At 38.3% G+C, this 19,941-nt stretch overlaps 1 protein-coding gene across 1 annotated transcript; it reads right to left on the bottom strand.

Annotated features, from left to right (window-relative positions):
- Positions 1 to 676: 676 nt before the first annotated feature.
- Positions 677 to 13,857, bottom strand: LRR1 (leucine rich repeat protein 1). The gene is given in 3 exon segments (XM_044661987.1): positions 677 to 835; positions 11,027 to 11,125; positions 13,666 to 13,857. Coding segments are annotated over 3 exon segments (450 nt in total).
- Positions 13,858 to 19,941: the final 6,084 nt, after the last annotated feature.

The raw sequence follows: 19,941 nt of genomic DNA on the forward strand, positions 1-19,941 counted from the left end.
ATCCTTTATGTAGTGTGCTTCACTTAACACTTTTTCACATTTACAACTCATGTAGTTCTCTAAAAGCATTCTCCTCTATACATAAAAAGTTGTTACAGAATCTAACAAAGTCTAAGAAAGTAAAAGATTGCTGTATGATATATAAGTGTTCAAATCAATATAGATGTGATCAACCAATTCCAGCTGACTCAAGAATTAAGCTTTAGGCTAAAATTAACCTCATTATAAAAGCCAAATTAGAATTACTTCAAAGTTACAAAAATACATTTTTTCTTTTTCAATCTGACATTTGTTGATCTATTTGTGATACATATTACAGTTAAAAGTGAATTCATAGGGGCAGCTGGGTAGCTCAGTGGAGTGAGAGTCAGGCCTAGAGACATGAGGTCCTAGGTTCAAACCCGGCCTCAGCCACTTCCCAGCTGTGTGACCCTGGGCAAGTCATTTGACATTGCCCACCCTTACCAATCTTCCACCTATGAGACAATACACCGAAGTACAAGGGTTTAAAAAAAAAAAGTGAATTCATATAAGGAAGTATAAAATTAAGATTTAATCTCTGGACAAAATTTTATAAGTCTATTACCTATTATTTTTCATTGACCGATCCAAGAATTGGGAGTAACACATTAATGAACAAAAGTAACAGAGAATGGGTGCTTCAGTACCACCCATATTATCTACTAGCACCACAGTGTGAGCAACATAGTGAAGATTCATAGTAATAGTTGCTTGAATGAAAGAGCTTAGACAGGATTTTCCACATTCACAGGATTTTGATATATCCAAATCTTGACAAAGACGAAAAGGAATGATATGAGAAGCATAGGGAATTCTGTTGGAAAGGTAGATTTAAAAAATGTTAAAAAAGGTTCAGATATAATTTGATAAGTCATAAATAAAGGTTTGACTTGCAATGAGATCATACAAACCAAACACAATCATAACTGTCATAATAATGAAAAGGTTGTTCATAAGTTAATAAAAATTAAAAAAACTGAAAAGTTCCCTAACTTGTTAAGCTAGAAAGCTATAGGTCAGAAATATATTGTCCTCTGCATTTTCCCTCTACTCTCACAGGTTTTAATGCTTTCATAAAGGAACTTAAATGTAATGTAAATTAGGAAAACTTACTATATCTACTTTAATGGCTGAGGAAGTATAGCTGCTCTAACTTGTTCCAGAATTAACAAATGTTAATTAACAAATATTTGGCAAGTAGTTTCTTCCAAATACCTGAATTCCTCCCATGTAAAATTACTGGACTATCTTGTTTATATTCATGGAGGGAATATGTAAAATTCCACCCCCCCCTTTCTCCCATAGTTTAAGTAATCAAATTAGATAAGGCTAGTTAACTAATTAAAGCAAGCTATGTGTGTTGGCCTGGAGTCAAGAAGATCTAAGTTCAAATCTGGCCTTAAGCACTAGTCACTGTGTGACTCAGGGCAAGTCACTTAACCCTGTGAGTCTCAGTTTCTTCATCTGGCAAACAAGCTGGAGAAGTAAATGGTAAATCATTCCAGTTATCTATGCCAAGAAAACCCCAAATGGGGTCTTGAAGAGTTGGACAGCTGAAACAATTGAAGGACAACAATTACTAATGTTTCAATTATTTCTAGTTCTCTTAAGATTAAAATGAAGCTTTCTAAAATTTTTTTTTTAAATAAGAGCTATCATCAAGTTAACTCTTCCCTTTAAAAAAGTTACTGCACCTAAGTCATTCATCTGACCAATTTCTTTTTCTAAGTTTGTGTTCAGAATCCATTTCAATGAACTGTTTCTTTCCTAATGGGCACTTGCCTCTATAAAACTTCATTCTAGTCTTTCCTCCAACAAGTTCCGTAATTTGGCAAATCTGATCTGAATTCTCCAAGAGTTAATTCTACTAAAATAAAAAAAATGCAAAAAAAAAAAAAAGAAAAAATCCCCAAAACAAAGGAAACATTCTTTTGCCTCATTCAAGTCAATGAATGAATAAAATACCTCAACTTCAACTTCTACAGGTCAAAAAGTAGTATAGTGAGATACTGGTTATCTTTCTAGTATCACCTTTTTCCTATTTAATATTTTACCTATCTTACTGTCAAGACAAGAAGAACAGAATATACCATCACCAATCTTTCATTATTTTCAAAAAACACTAACTATATTAAGAAAATTCTTACCTATAATCTAATACAGCTCGTGCAGAAGTTTCGAATAAGGTTAATGGTATCTCCAGCTGTATATTAGGAACTAGGAGATTAGGTTGTTCAAAAGCATTTCCAAAAAGATCCAAGTACTCAAGGGATAACTTTTTAAAACTACTGGGCAAAAATGGAAGCTTGTTTCGAGCAGCTGACAAAAATCGCAGGTTACTCAGTTGGCCTATCTTGAATGGAAAACGTATCAATTCATTGTCATCAAGTTTCAAATATATGAGTTCCTGGAGTTGACAAAACTGCAGAGGGAGAGCTTTAATTTTGTTCTGGCTGAGATCCAAACTCTGAAGAGACTTCTGGAGTGTGGAAGAACATAACACTTCACTGAATGTCTCCAAATGATTGTCATTCAGGATAAGCTCTTGAAGATTGACAAGGTCTCCAATTGTTGCTGGTAGTTTTTTTATGTGGTTGTGACTCAAGTCTAATTTCTTAAGCTTTTTGAGGCAAAGCATTCGCATATCAATTCGAGCAAGTCTACAATAGGAAGCCTGAAGATGTTCTAAGGAATAAGGGAAGTTCTTGGTTAAGGGATAATCTTTTTTGGATGTAATGACCATTTTAGTTTTTGGTTTTTCAACTTCTGAAGTCTTCAGTGGTGCCAGAGTTAATAGTGGTAATGTTTCAACTGCACAGCCTTGGTGAGCCAGCCTTACAGCAGACAGGAAATTCTTTAAGTTACTGGAATTGGCCTACAAAACACATACATAAAAGCAAAATAAACTGAAAATTTCAGTATAAAAATTCTTGAAGTTAAAATTTTAATCTGTTAGTGTTAGACCTGAACCCCATCAACTGAAATTCAAGACAGCAGGTACCATTAAAAAAAAAAGTACCAACATGGGGGCAGCTGGATAGCTCAGTGGATTGAGAGCCAGGCCTAGAGACAGGAGGTCCTAGGTTCAAATCCGGCCTCAGACACTTCCCAGCTGTGTGACCCTGGGCAAGTCACTTGACCCCCATTGCCTACCCTTACCAATCTTCCATCTATAAGTCAATACACAGAAGTTAAGGGTTTAAAATTTAAAAAAAAAAAAAACTATTAAAAAAAAAAGTACCAACAAAGTTCTATTGAAGTTCTGAAGAATCAGACATCATTATGTTGAAGAAATCACAGGTCTAAACAATCCATACCCCTAAAAAAATATAGATACTTATCTAGTGTTCTATTCTCAGATGTTCTCTCTACATTTTCCTCAGGAACAGTTCAGAGATATTACCTCAAAAAGGGCAGTATCAAACAGAATGACAGGTAAAAGGAATGGGCTGCTAGAGAAATCAAACAGTAACTTTTGTAAGAGGGAAAATTAGGTATTATAGATATATTTTTAAAGTGTGGCCGCCAGGAATCAACAATTCAGGTTGATTCCGTAATTAAATCAGACCCAAGTGATCATCGGGTTGAGGCAAGTTTATTTACAAATCAGGAAGGTAAAAGTATAAGAATAAAGAGAAAAGGGAGGGGTTAGTCCAGGCCAAAGGCCTAGACAGAGAGAGAAGGTTAAAAAGCTAAATAAATGAAGCTGTAAGCCATAAGGCCCAGCAACCAGATAGGCAGAGTTTGGAAGCGGCCCAGCTAGGCCAAGGAAGTCAGCCTAACTTACCCAAGTGACAATACAGAGTGTAAGCGTTCTGTGGTCTCAGGAGATCCTTCAGCATCAAGTTCGAACTGGAACTGCCTCCACAGGAAGTGAGTAACATACTTAAAGAGATAGTGTCCTTCGTCACTTCCTGTGGGTCCACCTCTAATTCAAAATGGACAAATGGCAGTCTCTACATTGATTTGGACTGCCCAAAGGGCAGTCCCTTGTTCTTGATTTGTTACTCATTGTCACGTGTGGGTAACTCGTCTCCCCTCCCTACTAGGGAAGGTGAGGATTACATCATTTCTACACCTAGGATGGGCAGATTTTTGACTATGAATGGGCTCAAGCTAATTCCATTTACACACTTCCATGTTTTAAATGTTTATATTATTGCTAAATAAAGAGTCAAGGTCAGGAGATAGTGGTTCTGAAAAGAAAGTAACTTATCTGATTTGGCATATATTACATAAGGATTATAGGGACATACAGACAGAGATAGATGAAAATGAAGGACCTAAGTTCAAGAGTTGAAACTAGAAATAAGATTTGGGAGTGACTAGAATAAATCACAAGAGCAAATGAGGTCACTATAGAAATTCATAGAGAAATGAGAACTGAGGACACAACACTGGGTCATATATTTACTATATATATATATATATATATATATTTTGGGGGGTGTGTGGGAGGAACCACCAGATCTGTGATTCCAACAGTATGTGGAATACTCTGGTGAAGAAATTTCATCTAACAAAGAATGGCAAATGTTCTCTAATTTATAATAGCTTATAAAGTGTTATAATCTCTGAGCTGCTTAGGGCATTGAGGTCACACTTGTGTTCTGGCGAAGGAGTTAAGGCCAATTTTTTCTAACTAGCAGGAAGACTTCCCCCAATCCTCTTGTTATTTTAGTTATTTCAGTCACGTCTGGCTTTCAACCTTTTTTTTTTGGGGGGGGGGGAGGGTTGTCTCTTGGCTAAGATATGGGTGTAATTTACCATTTCCTTCTCCAGCTCATTTTAAAGAGGAAGAACTGAAGCAAACAAGGTTAAGTGACTTGTCCAGGACCACACAACTAGTAAGAATCTGAGGTCTGATTTAAACTTGGGTCTTCCCGACTCTAGGCATGGCATTCCATTCACTGTGTGACCTAGCTGCCCCAGTCCAGTATAATATGTCTATATTCCAGGAATGAAATAATGAAAAGAAACAACTGAAAACATAGGAACAAAACACGCACAAGATCTTAAGACCAGGAAGGAGAATATCAAGAAAAGAGTGATCAATAATATAAAATGTTGATGTCTAAATCAAGGAACAAGTAGCCCGAAAAAGGCCTAGAACTTTTGGATTGTGGAATTAGGATGTTAACGATGACTATTAAAATTTATTTCAGAGGTAGTTAGGGAAGATCAGATTGCAAGGGATTATAGTCTATAGATGGTAAGACAGTAAGTAATGTAAGCTACTCCTTTAAGAAGTTTGCTAATTGGGACATTAATGCATTGCTGGTGGAGTAGTGAACTGATCCAACCATTCTGGCTAGCAATTTGGAACTATGCTCAAAGGGCTATAAAAGAATGCCTGCCCTTTGATCCAGCCATACCATTGCTGGGTTTGTACCCCAAAGAGATCATAGATAAAAAGACTTGTACAAAAATATTTATAGCCGCGCTTTTTGTGGTGGCAAAAAACTGGAAAATGAGGGTATGTCCTTCAATTGGGGAAAGGCTGAACAAATTGTGGTATATGCTGTGATGGAATACTATTGTGCTCAAAGGAATAAAGAACTGGAGGAATTCCATGTGAACTGGAAAGACATCCAGGAATTGATGCAGAGTGAAAGGAACAGAACCAGAAGAACACTGTAAACAGAGACTGATACACTGTGGTAAAACCGAATGTAATGGACTTCTGTACTAGCAGCAATGCAATGACCCAGGACAATTCTGAGGGATTTATGGAAAAGAACGCTACCCACATTCAGAGAAGAACTACAGGAGTGGAAACACAGAAGAAAAACAATTGCTTGAACACATGGGTTGATGCAGACATGATTGGGGATGTAGACCACACCAATGCAACTATCAATAATATGGAAATAGGTCTTGATAGATGACACATGATAGATGTGTGTTGGCTATGGTGGGGGGGGAGGCGGATTGGTCAAGGGGAAAGTAAGAACATGAATCATGTAACTATGGAAAATTTTTCTAAAAAATAAACTAAAAATTAAAAAAAAAGTTTGCTAGTGAAAGTTAAAAAAGAAGAGGTAGAATCAAGATGGTGCAAAATGCATGAAGTTACAGTAAATGAGCTTCCCACTAAACTCAACCAAACAGATCTAGAAAATGCACTAAACCCATGCTGGTGAACCTATAGTATGCATGCCAGAAGGGGGCACTCAGAGTCCTCTCTGTGGGCATACATGTGGTTGTCCCAGCACAGATAGCACCAGAGTTTGTTACTGGAAAGCCAGAGGGATGTGAGGCATGGCTGCTCCCCTACCCCTCTCCATGCAATTTGGGCATTTATTCTCTGAAAAGGTTCACCATCATTGCGCTAGACTGAATCCTGATGATGAAATTCAAGAAAAGTCACTTTTCTAGTCCAAAGTCAGTTTAGGGAGGATAAGAGAAGCCTCTAGACCAGTGATGGCAAACCTATGGCACACAGAGCACTCTCTGTGGGCACTCAGGTCACCCTTCCTCCCCACTCCCCAGAGTTCATTACTAGAAAGGTAGAGAGACTTGTGTGGAGCTACAACCCACCCCTCTGACCAGCAGCCCATTAGGAGCACACAGGAGGTAAGGTGGGTGGCTCATAGGTAGCAGAGTATACTCTGCTGAGGACATTCCTCACTTCACCCACTCATTTGTCCAGCAGCCCAGTGGGAGTGCTTTCTCCTTTCCCTGTGTGGGATGTATCCTGCATGTGATGGTGGGGAGGGGCCCAGCACACGGGGTGGGGTGGGGGGAAGCAGGCATGGCACTTGGGTGGGGAAGGGGCCCAGCACTGTCTCTAGAAGGTTCATTGACACTGGGGCTGAAGTCTGGTAAAAAACATACCATTGAAGGTGGCACTCCAATGAAAGGATGTTTTAACAAGGTCAGGAGACGCAAGGCACCACAAGCAACAGGTGTGAACTGGGAGCTTTGCCAATCACAAATGACCCAGTGGCAGAATACAAGTCCAGGGCTCAGGGGTAGTGTTCCAAATGGGCAGCAGTCAGGAGTAAGTTTAGAAGCAAGCAGTGTGACTCTTACCCCAGGAACAAGGCAGGATCTTAGATCCAGCTTTTTAGCCAAATATGAAGTCTACAGAGAAATAACCAAGACAGGTATCCCAAACAAAGGGAAAAACTGTGGTTCTTTCATTATGAAGTTTGCCTTAGACTAGACCACTGTGGGAGCATAGAAAGCTTCAGGTTCCCAGTCTGACTACACTAAGATACAGAAATAATATTACAGTACCTGAAGAAAGCAGCAACAGAACTAGCCCAGACCTCTCCTAAAGAAGTGCACCAAAACTGACCCCAATCTGAAGTAAGCTGGGAGAATGAACAACAAAAAAAGTAATCTCACTACAAAAATTTATTATGGTGACAAGGATGCTCAAGACAAACAAGCTTGGGCACAAATTTGACTAGAATTATTGGAAGAGTAAAGTTTAAAAAAATCTAAAATGTTTTCATAAGTCAGAGAACTAGAGGAAAAAAATGAGAACTATATGTAAGAATTAGAATTAGAAAAAGAAAGAACTGTTGAGACTCAGATGCAAATCAAAGCATACTTATCTTTCACATTAATTTATTTATGGTTTCATTTTGGGGTTTTGGTTTTATGAGTATTCTCTTAAAACAATGACCAATATGGAAGTATATTTTGCATGGTAAAAGGTATATAACTCAGATCAAATTGCTTACTATCTAAGAGTGGGGATTGGAAGGGAAACCTTTTGAATCTTATGATTTTGGAAAATGTATGCTGAAAATTATTACATGCAACTTTGAATAATAATTAAAAAAAAAGAATTAGAAAGGTAATGAACAGCTGTTCACAAGAGATTCAAAATGTTGCCCAAGCAAGAAAGTCCTATAAATTAGAATGGACCAAATACAAACCAATGACTCTATGAGGCAACAAGATATATTAAATAAACCACAAAGAAATTAGACTACGTAAAAGCCAACCCACAAACAAAAAAAGAACCTAGACACTCAGTTTCGAGAAATATTAAAAGAAAACTGTCCAGATCTCTCAGAACCAGAAGGTAAAATGGAAATAGAAAAAACCTCATTAAGTCACTTCCTGAAAGAAATCCCAAATTGAAAATTACTAGAACTATAATAGCCAAAGCCTAGAGCTTCCAGGTCAAAGAAAAAATAATGCAAGCAGTCAAAAAGAAAGAATTCAAGTACTGAAGAATTACAATCAGGCTCACACATGATTTAGTAGTCAGTACTATAAAGGGGGAAAAAGCTTAAACTATATTTCAGAAGGCAAAGGGTATATGATTACAGCAAAGAATAATTTATCCACCAAAGCTGGGGGGGGGGAGGGGAAGCCTTTCATGAAATTGAGGATTGTGTTAATAGAATTAGCTCTAGCCCATTCATAGTAAAAACTTTACTTACCTTAGGCATAGAGATATCATCCCCACCTCCCTTAGTGGGGAGGGGAGATGAGTTACCCACACGTGACAATAAGTAACAAATCAAGAACAAGGGACTGCCCTTTGGGCAGTCCAAATCAGTGTGAAGGCTGCCATTTGTCCACTTTTATTAGAGGTGGACCCACAGGAAGTGAGGAAAGACACTATCTCTTCAAGCACGTTGGTTACTTCCTGCTAAGGGAGTTCCCGCTTTGAACTTGGTACTGAAGGATCTTGAGGGAGACCTCAGGCAGCTTCTACTCTGAATGGTCAGGTGGGTTAGTTAGGCTGACTTCCTTGGCCTACCTTGGCGTTTTTTCCAAGACTCTACCTTAAGTAGGCTCTAGCCTATCTGATTGCTAGGCCTTGTGGCTTGTAGCCTAATTTATTTAGCCTTTTAACCTTCTCTCTCCATCCAGGCCTCTGCAGGCCTGGACTATCCTCTCCCTCTCTTTATTTCCTTACCTTTTACCTTCCTAATTATAAATAAACTACCTTAAACCCGATCCTGACTTGGATCTATTTTAATTACGGAATCAATCTGAATTGTTGATTCCTGGTGGCCACACTTTAAATATATATCTATAAAATATCTAAAATCTCCCTCTTACAGGATCCCAAGCATTCCTGACAAAAAGACCAGAGCTATGTAGAAACTCAGCAGTACAAAGAAGTTACAAAAAAGAAAAGAAACATGATCAAGAAATACTAAAAAAGGATAAATTGTTTACATGTAATACAGGAAGATGATATATGTATTTCCTCTAAAAGCTATCATCGGGACAGCTCTGGATAGAGAGCCAGGCCTGGAGATGGGAGGTCCTGGGTTCAAATCCAACCTCAGACACTTCCTATAAGACCTGGGCAAGTCACTTAACCCCAATTGTCTAGGCCTTGCTACTCTTCTGCTGCCTTGGAACTGATACTTAGAATCAATTCTAGGACAGAAGGTAATTTTAAAAAATAAAAATAAAAAAATAAAAAGGTATCATCAGGGGGTCATAGAGGAATTGTGATTAAATGGAAGGCCTGGGAGATTTTCTGTTGTCTTGATCGTAAAAGAATGGAAAGAGAGGGGAAGAATAATTTGAGAGGAAGAAGACAGAGTGGTTGGGATAAGGCAAAAGAGGAATATTAGAAAAAGTTAATAATCAAACTGTTCAGCAGACATCTATACAAACAAGAAGGATGGTGGGAACATCTGATATATACACAATTGGATATGGAATATGTCACTTAATAGGAAAATAGGGAAATGGTGCAGGGGAAAATTAGAGGGAAGATAAATTAAAGGAGCAATTAGTCCTAAGCAAATCAAATTCTAAAAATGCACAAAAATACTTATGGCTATTTTTGAGCAAAGAACTCTGAGGAGATGACCATGAATTGAGGAATGGCTGGACAAGTTACAATATATAAATGTGATCTATAAATATATGAATGTGTGATGGAATACAATTGTGCTGTAAAACAAATTTAAAAGAATTAGAACTCCGATCACTGCAATAACAACCAGGTTTCTAAGAGGACTAATGATAAAACATGCTACTCACCTCCTAATAGAAAGGTGAACCAGAATGAGTTTTTTGACCATTATCAATTCAGAAATTTGTTTTCCTTGACTATACATTTTTGTTACAGGGGTTTTGTTTTTCTTTCATTATAAACAGAGGGTAGGGCTGGGAGAAAGAGAAGATGGATTTTTGTTGATTGAAAACATTTTTTTAAAGAAAGGAAGAAAAAACTCAAGGAGTTATAACAAGTAAATTATAATCCTCTCTAGGATTGGTAATATAAACTGATTTATCCTATCTAAGTAATAGCTCTTGCTTTCGAAGTCAGAAAATAAAAAGTTTGGATTCTAGCTTGAGCACAGGATCATAGAAAGGGAGAGTAAACTTAGCTGCGATCTAGTTCAACCTTCTCACTTTACAAATAAAGAAACTGAGCCCCACAGAAGTTAAATTACTGGATCTATCCTATATATGTCACAGGGTTGTTGAAAGGCTCGTACATATAAAAAGCTTTACCATAGTGCTAACATGTATGTCAATTATTATTCCAATTACACATCAGATGTTCTTTTGAATATGACTGAGACAGCTATTAAATTACAAGTTTCTAGCTGCTCCAGGTTATTTTTTTTTAAACCCTTGTACTTCGGTGTATTGTCTCATAGGTGGAAGATTGGTAAGGGTGGGCAATGGGGGTCAAATGACTTGCCCAGGGTCACACAGCAGGTTAATTTTAAATTATCACAAATACCAATCCAATTAGACAAGATCAGATAATCTTTTGAATATGATAAAGACATCTATTATAAGTTTCCAGCTGCTCCAGGTGAATTGTAAGTTATTGCATACAAATATAAAATATTTTCTTTATACATTAATCTCTTCATTTTCTAAATTTAAAGCATATCAGAAGGCTACAGAGGAAGCAAAGTACAACCACGAGGAAAAAAGTCTTAATCTTTTTACCCAACAAACTGAAAATTCCCATTTTCCTTAGATTATTCCCTTATCCCCTACATTTTCTAATTCTGATAGGTCAAGTTTTCAAAAGAAACTTCTGACACAATACCTTACTAAGACAGACATCGACGGCAGGTTCCTTTAATCGAACAGTGGCTTTCCCGTCTTCCACAAATTTAGTAAAAAATTGCTCAATATTTTCCTTTAGCTGTTTGAAACAAATAAAGTAGCAAAGTTAAAAAAACAATTCTGGGAAAAATGAAAGTCCATTTTAACTTTCTCTTAATCTGACACTATTTGGGCACTACAGTTTTGAAGTTTTAAAGATTCTTTTTAAGCTCTTTTGAAAAAACAAAAACCAAAACCTTATCTTCTATCTTAAAATCAATAATATGTATTAAATCTGAGGCAAAAGAGTGGTAAGGGCTAGGCAATAAGGGTTGTAACTTGCCCAGGGTAACACAGTTAAGGAAGTATGCATGAAGCTACTCCCTGTTATCATTCTTAATGTAAAGAATTGAAATACCAGGCCTAGAGAGGGGAGGCCCTGAGTTCAAATTTGACCTCAAAAATTTCCAAGCTCTGTGACCCTGGCAAGTCACTTAATCCCAATTGCCTATCCTTTACCATTTTTCTCTCTTTGAACCAATACATAGTATTGATTCCAAAATAAAAGGATTAAAAAAAGAATTCAATCTCATAAAGTTCAAAAATAACTTTCAGAAGATTTCATACCTGTTATAAAATTCTCCCAAGGGAGTTATATACATACCTTAAGTCAGGCCAGTTCAATCAAGAGGAACATCTGGTTTACTAGCACATATCCTTTTGAAGTAAACATTAACAAATGTATGGGCAAATTTATCCCAAAGCACACAAAAAGACTTGCAAAAATTCAATTACTAAGCACTCCTTACAGAGTTAAAGAATAGCCTATATAGGTGGAGGAATATTCAGTGCTTTATGGGTAAGCTGTGTCAATATAATAAAAATGATGCTACTAACAAAATTAATTTACACTTTTTTTTTAAACCCTTACCTTCTGTCTTGGAACCAAAATATAGTATTGGTTCCAAGGTAGAAGATCGATAGGCAATGGGGGTTAAGTGACTTGTCCAGGGTCACACAACTGGGAAGTGTCCGAGTCCAGATTAGAACCTAGGCCATCCTGTCTCTAGGTCTGGCTCCCAATCCACTGAGCCTACCCAGCTGCCCCAATTTACACTTTTAATGTTACAAATTATCAAGGGGACACTTGCAGAGCTTGTTAAAACTCATTTGATAAATTAAATTGAACAATTTAATATCACTAAATGAAACAAATTAATTTTGTATTTTCACTGTGGAAATTATATTAATATAGTCAGAAATAGAGATCTCAAGAAGTGAAATTGAAATTTGAGATTTACAAGATTAAGTAGGATTTTTATAGGGAGAGGGAAGAGAGCCCTAGGACACATGAAAAGGTTGCTTGGAAAGAATAGAGATTTGGATTCTAGTTCTGGCTTTATCACTTAATTGTGTGCCTGGAGGTAAATTATTTAATCCCTCCGGCTTCAGTTTTTTCATCTGTTAAAAGAAGAATATATTAGATTATATAAACCTTTCCTTCTATAAAAATGATTCCATCACACAAATAGTGTAAAATTTCCATAGCTCTCCTGGGCCCTTAAGAAAAGTTTAGTGGTTCTGAATGAGATAGCCATAATTAGCATTTTAACCATTCAAATAAAACTGTTTTCACAGTAGAGGTCTGAGTAAGATCATCTAACTCAACCTGGACTAGTAAGGTGAAAATCAAGGGCAGGATACTATGGAGTTTTGGCATCTCGTTTCTTACTTTTTAAGAATAAAGCTTGTAAACCTTCAGAATTATTATTTTAAGTTGGTAAAGAGTAGCATCAAATCTTGAATGTTGACTTTAACATTATGGTGATAAAACATTAGGTTACTTTGTAAGAGAATTACAACCTGTAGGAAAATCCAGCTTTTTCCCTTTGATGAATCAACTACAGTATTTTAAAGAACAATTATGTGTTGGTGACCAAATATTTCGGCACATAAATACAACATTAAAGATTTAAATTAAGTTATAGGAATTTATAATCAAGAAAAAGCAAAAGCAACTCACTGCATCACTACATCGACTTTAGCTTCCAATAAACCCCAACACAAGCAGAGCTGATATTTACTTACTTGTGTAAACGAAGTTAAATCCCCCTAGAAGAATGTACTCTCCTTGACCTTCATTTTTGTGTGCCATGTGTGTGCCATGTATGTGCCCTCGATATTTGACCACAGAAACACCAACGGAGTACGGAAAGCTTGGCTGGAAGTGAAAAGCAGCCCTGCCTCACCACCGCTGTGCTAAACCTCACAGTTATGGCCGTATTTTGGCATCAGTTGGCCTGAAATCTCAAACGCTTCACGCCCCAAGTTTTGAGAGGGTGCTCCTATTCCCAGCAACTGGGCCAACAAGTGGCCAAGCATCCAGCCAAAGCAAACCTGCGGATAAAACACGTGGAGAATATTTCGCTTTGGGGTAGTAGGGGACGACACTTTTGCGGGTTCTCGGCTTTTGAAAAAGCCACCACACAAGCTGGAGTTCAGGGTTGGGGGTGGAGGAGCTGCTCTTCCTCGGCGTCCGTGGGGGAATCCACACAGACAGTGTGCACCCTCGGGGCTTCCCTACGCCCTCCTGCGGGATGACACTGCTCACCCGGTGCGAGAAGTAGGGAAGACGCTCACCTTGTACCTGCTCCCAGTCTTGTCCTTCAGGGTGTGTATGACTAGGTGGGCGGTCCCAGCCTGAGACTGAGGCAGCGTCTTGTCCAACGGCCGGCCCAAGGACAGCACTGCCCTGGTGCCTTTACCCCGACCCCTCAGGCCAAAAGTAGGAAGGTGGCGGTTAACCACCTCTACCTCACACTGGAGCTTCATGGTTCAGTACCGACACAGCCGCAAAGTTCCCGCAGGCCCCGGGTGCTACTTTGAAAGCCTTCTCTTCCCGCCAGCCACCGCCGCTAAGGCCCTCTACACAGGATGCAAGGGTGTCTAGAGAAATGCCGTATCCATGGAGCAGTACACATGTCACATATATATTTACAGATTGCGTAGTCTATATAATCCTTTTAATGTCTCCGTTTGAATTTTCTGTCTGAAGAGCTAATTGGTTTCAGGGGTTCATTTTACAGTGAAATTTTTTTTTTTTTTTTTGCCAAAGATGATTGAGAGCCAGTAATGAGGACCCCAGATCATGTCTCGTGCGCATGCGCGCGCGGAGTTCAGGCCACTTGGGGGAAGGCTCCTCGAACTCTAGGATTCTTCAGTTTATGTCTTGCGTCCTTGGTCAATTTTGGTTTTTAACGTCTTTTTTCTGGAGGAGTTGTTAAGTATTAGTAAAATGGAAACTCCCAAGTAGATGTTTACGGAATGAGAAAACAATTGTGGATGAAAGTTTCTGGAGAACTGGGTGAACTTATCGCAAAATTGACATTAACTGGAGTGCGTTGTGTGTGTGTTTGTGTTTGTTTTGTTTATTGGGGAGGACACAAGATTGGGAGCGATGCCGACTTTTTCCCACATATCTCTTCTTTCTTACAAAAAGGAGCACAAGTAAGTATCACAAGCGGCTAGGAAGAGTTAGCTTCCTAGGGAGAACTGCCAAGAACTGTATGAGTTTTGAACTTTTTTCCAAATCTAAGTCAGGGATCTTGTTATCTGTATTTGTTTCGGGTGGCTGGGGAAGGATGATAAAAGGTGTCAGCAGAAAAAGAAAGCATTTGTATAGTTATCCCGCACCACTCTCAGGCACATTGAGGCAACAAATGTTCAGCAAAAAGGTCCTGTTCTTTGCTGACAATTTAGAGTTAAAAAAAATACAGAAAGATAGAAAAGAGGTAGATAAATGAACAAATAATTATATGCTTGGTAGAAAAAAAAAAGTAGGATTAAGAAGAGTAATTGTGGGCAACATAAACATTAAACAGATCATTTCTTACTTTGTTTCAGTTTTTTGGCCTAAGATCTTTCCACTCAGAAACAATAGTCAAAAGGGAATTGATACATGTTAAAAGTACTCAGCTTTGGGGCAGCTGGGTAGCTCAGTGGATTGAGAGTCAGGCCTAGAGACAGGAGGTCCTAGGTTCAAACCCGGCCTCAGCCACTTCCCAGCTGTGTGACCCTGGGCAAGTCACTTGACCCCCATTGCCCACCCTTACCAATCTTCCACCTATGAGACAATACACTGAAGTACAAGGGTTTCAAAACAAAACAAAACAAAAAAAAAAAAAAAGAAGAAAAGTACTCAGCTTTGCTAAATTAAAGTCATTTGGCACAAATACTACATACTAGGTACTGAAAGAATAAATCAACAAGTATTTTATTTATTTGGGTTTTTTTTTTAAGTTTTTATTTTGAATATTTTCCCACAGTTACATGTTTCATGTTCTTTCCCTCTCCCCCAAACTCCCCTTAGCCAATGCAATTAACAAGTATTTAAATGTCTACTATGTGCCAGCATTGTGCTAGGTAGTACAGTGGATACAGAGGTAGGCCTGGAATAAGGAAGCCCTGAATTCAAATGTAACCTCAGAAATTTTCTATGTGACCATGGGCAAGTCCCTTAACCTCTGTACCTCAGTTTCCTTATCTGTAAAAAAGGAATACTAAAAGCAGTATCTACTTCTCAGGGTTGTGAGTATATAATGAGATGTTTGTAAAGCACTTTGCAAACCTTAAAGTGCTGTGTAATATAAGAGGGGGGAAATGGGAATTATTATGGTTGGACTAGATATTTAAGGTTTGGTCGATGATTAACTCAATTTCGAAATAAAAGACCCAAGTCAGGATGACTTATGGTGGTTTATTTACACTCAGGTAGGTTGAAGGTAGGGAAATTGAGAGAGAGAAACTCTGGCCCTGACCAGGTAGGGATTTAGAGGCCCCAGCAGAGGGGCACAGAGGTTAATTAAACAAGGCTTCTAGCCACAAGGCCTCCTCTAAGAAGAGAGGCCTCCTAGAGGCTAGAGCCTCCAGAAATGCCAAGGGAAGAGAAAGAGAGTCAGCCTAACTTACCCATGTGACAATTCAAAGCGAAGCAGTCTGAGGTCTCACCAGAGCTCCTTCAACACCAAGTTCAAAGTGGCAAAATCTCCCCACAGGCAGTTGCCATCATATTTAAAAGATAGCAGTTTTCATCACTTCCTGCGTCCACCTCCAGTTTCACCTGGACAAATGGCAGCCCAAACACTGTTTTGGACTGCCCATGGGGCAGTCACTTGTTTTTGATTTGTCACTTACTATCACCTGTGAGTCACAGACCTCCCCCTCCCCACTTAATTCTAAGTTGGGTGGGGTGACATTCCTGGTAGCTAAAGTCTAAAAATAAGGGTGAGCTAATTCCATTTACACAGTAAATGATTGTAATATTGTTAAGGACAGCTAGATGGCTCAGTAGAGATACAACATACTGGGCCTGGAGTCAGAAAAACCGGAGTTCAAATTTGGCCTCAGACACTTAATAGCTATGCAATCCTTGGCAAGTCACTTATCCTGTATTTGCCTTAATCCACTGGAGAAGAAAATGGCAAACAACTCCAGAATCTTTACCAAAAAAAACCTCATGGATAGTATGCTATGGTCTCCATGCTATGGTCCATGTAGTTAGACATATCTCAAACTCAATATGCCCCAAACAGAAATCTTTTCACAAAAACCACCCATTGTTTTTAACTTCCTTATTTCTGTTCAGGACACTGAAATCTTTTAAGAATCTAAGGTTCATAACCTTAGAGTCTTCTTTAACTAGTCTTTACTCTCTGATATCTAATCAATTTGTAAATCCTGGCAATATCTCTTATCTTTTGCTCTAAAACTATTAGTACCAGTGATCTGCTTTGCCTATCCAAGACCACAGATGCAAGAATACATGATGCTTCTTTTCTAAGTTTTGTGTTTGTTTTTTCCTGCTCCTAAGCAGAGGTATACTGGAAATAGTGACAATCTTGTGAGCTTTGGAAGATCAGAAAGGCAAGCTGCCAGAAGTTCTGGAGCAGGAATCCATTCCACAGTTTGCTAACAATGAGCAAAGTAAGGTGACAGTGCAGGATAAAGGAGTTACCTTCTTGACCCAACAAAGCAGTAAATCAGCTCTACAGCTGATAAGCTGTTTTTTGCAAGCAAAGGGAGCAGCTTATCCATGGACTCTGCCATGTTTGGAAGTAAATTTGTTGAGACTAGTGCTTTGTAGCAGCTGCTTTTAAGTTTGACCATACTCTTACCAGGATCTGAGAGGTAGTATACTCACAGTTTTGGGGGCATGTATTTGTATTTCTGTTCTTGCTATATCTTTTCAGTAAATATCCCTTTGTCAAATCAAGTTAGCAAGAATTTATCAAGCACTTGTCATGTGTCAGGTACCTTGCAAAATTCTAGGATATAAATAAAAACAGAAAAAATAATCACTGCCTCAAGGAGCAGAGTCTGATGGGGGAAACCATGCAAATAACTATGTACAAACAATAATCTGTTTATTATTATATTATGATGATTATAATATATAATAATAAATAAGTATTATAATCAAGATCTGGAATTTTCACTGAAACTTGGAAGGAAGCCAAGGAAGCTGGGTGGTAGAGATGAGGAGAAAGAGAATAATAATAATAATATCAACTAGTATTTATATAGTACTTAAGAATATTATCTCATTTGATCTTATGAGGAGACTGAGGCAGGCCAAGTTTAAATGATCTTCTCAGAGTTACATAAGTAGGAAGTATCTGAGGCTGGATTTAAACTCAGATCTGGCCTAACTTAAGGTCTAGCACTCTTTCCCACTGCCATCTAGCTGTCCAGCTGTAGGGGTCAGTATGAAAATGTATGGAGTCTTATGTGAGAAACAAAAAGGAGACCAGTGACACTAAAGTCTAGAGTACAAGGAGGATTGGAGAGTAGAAGGGTAGTGACAACATTATTTTTAGACTCTCCAAATTGACTCTCTTAAAAGAAGGATCTCAAAAGGCAGATGATTCTGAATTTACTATGAATCAGTCTTGTTAGAAATTACAGGACTGAATTTGAAAGAGGATAATCAAATCTAAATCAGAAACCCACTCCTTTGGGAAGCCATTAAGAGAAATTAGAATCTCAAGTAGATATTTTTATCTGGACCCCATCAAAAGATCAATACAGACCAGCAGAGCCATGTGTTGACCTTTCTCCCTAGTATTAGGTACAAGACTGGAATGGGCTATCTAAGATAAAAATCTGAAATTCCTCTTTTGATTCCTTTCATAATTCACACCTTTCTTTAAAAAGCAATATAGTCTTATTGAAAAAGCTTTGGGCTCTCAGTAATCCAGCAGGAGGAGGGTTAACACCGTTCCCCTTTGGCCAGGAATGCAGCTGCCTGGTACAGCCAAGGCCAAACCCTTAGCAGGAGCATTTTGCTCAGAATTAAAGTAAAATAAGTATCAAAAAATATTGTTTAACACCTTCAAGGCTGAGATTCAGGGGCTTTCCGTCCTAACAAAATGTCCCAGACTTCACTTAATGATAACACATATAGTTGATAGTTTGGCATAGGTTTTATTTACACCTTGAAGCTTCTAAGGCTTTTGTTTTGACTATAGTAAAAATACTGCTCTGTGTAATTGTGGGAAACTTTCTTGGGCTTTTGGGGGAAGGGGATCTTTAACTTTCTATATAATAAACTGGTTACTCCATTGTATCTCGGAGCACTTTGAGCTAACAAGCTGTGCTTCCATTCTGTTTCATTCTTTACATCTGATGACCACCCTAGGCCACTCAGATAAGTCTCTGGTTATAGAGCAGAATCTCTATACACTCCCGGCCATCCTAGTCCCTGGTATTAAATTTTCCCAAGCTTTCAGTGGAAGTCCCAGTACTATAATTCTGTACATCTTGTCAGATGTACAGATATCTGCTTTGATTAAAGACCCTTATTATAATTATAGTAGTAGTTCTGTATTTTTTCAGGTTGACAGTAGGAAGGGACCAATTTATGAAAGATTTTAAAAGTCAAGCAGAGTATTTTATATTTGATCCTGAAAGTAATAGAGAAACCCTGGAGTTTATTGAATGGTAGCTGTTGGACAGAAGGGCAAAATCATTTTGGTAGCTGAGTGGAAAATAGACTGGAGTGGGAAGACTTTAATCTGGGAGATTAATTAGAAAACTATTACAATAGCTCAGACATGAGGTAATGAGGGCCTTCAACACAGTGGTGTCACTAAAAACTCATGGTAAATAAAGGCTTTGTAAAGCTATTTGATGTAAAAAGATGTTTAACTGGTTTGATAGTGGATGGGACAAGTGGGTAACACTGTGAATTGAGTGGCAGGCCTAGTGTTGGGAGGACCTGGATTTAAATTTTGCCTCAGACACTTCTAAGCTTTGTGACCTTGGGCAAGTTACCCAGTTACCTAGCCCTTTTACCTTCTATCTTAGAATTAATACTGAGAGCGAAGGTAAGGGTTTTATATTGGTAGACTCCAGCCTGTTGCCTAGAGCCAGTATCCTTAGAGTTACCCCCAGAAACTTGAAGGGGAGATATAGGCTGTCCTCTTGAGAACTTGACATTGTGGATGTGAGTTAGGTTAAAGACCATCAGAATTGATAAAGGTTATGAATATATAAGAGCAAATCACTTATCCTCTTCTATGGAGTGAAAATTAATGTATTATTCTCAATGTATTTTTGGTTAGCAGTAATAACAATATTAGATCAATATTTCTGAAACTCCAAGAAGAGGTTAAGTTTAAATCATTAGCTTAGGGGGCAGCTGGGTAGCTCAGTGGATTGAGAACCAGGCCTAGAGATGGGAGGTCCTAAGTTCAAATGTGACCTCAAGACACTTCCCAGCTGTGTGACCCTGGGCAAGTCACTTGACCCCCATTGCCTACCCTTACCACTCTTCTGCCTTAGAGCCAATACACAGTATTGACTCCAAGACTGAAGGTAAGGGTTTAAAAATCAATCAATCAATCATTAGCTTAATTA

The sequence above is a fragment of the Gracilinanus agilis genome, chromosome 2 (genome assembly GCF_016433145.1).
Source record: "Gracilinanus agilis isolate LMUSP501 chromosome 2, AgileGrace, whole genome shotgun sequence".
Classification (NCBI taxonomy): Eukaryota; Metazoa; Chordata; class Mammalia; order Didelphimorphia; family Didelphidae; genus Gracilinanus; species Gracilinanus agilis.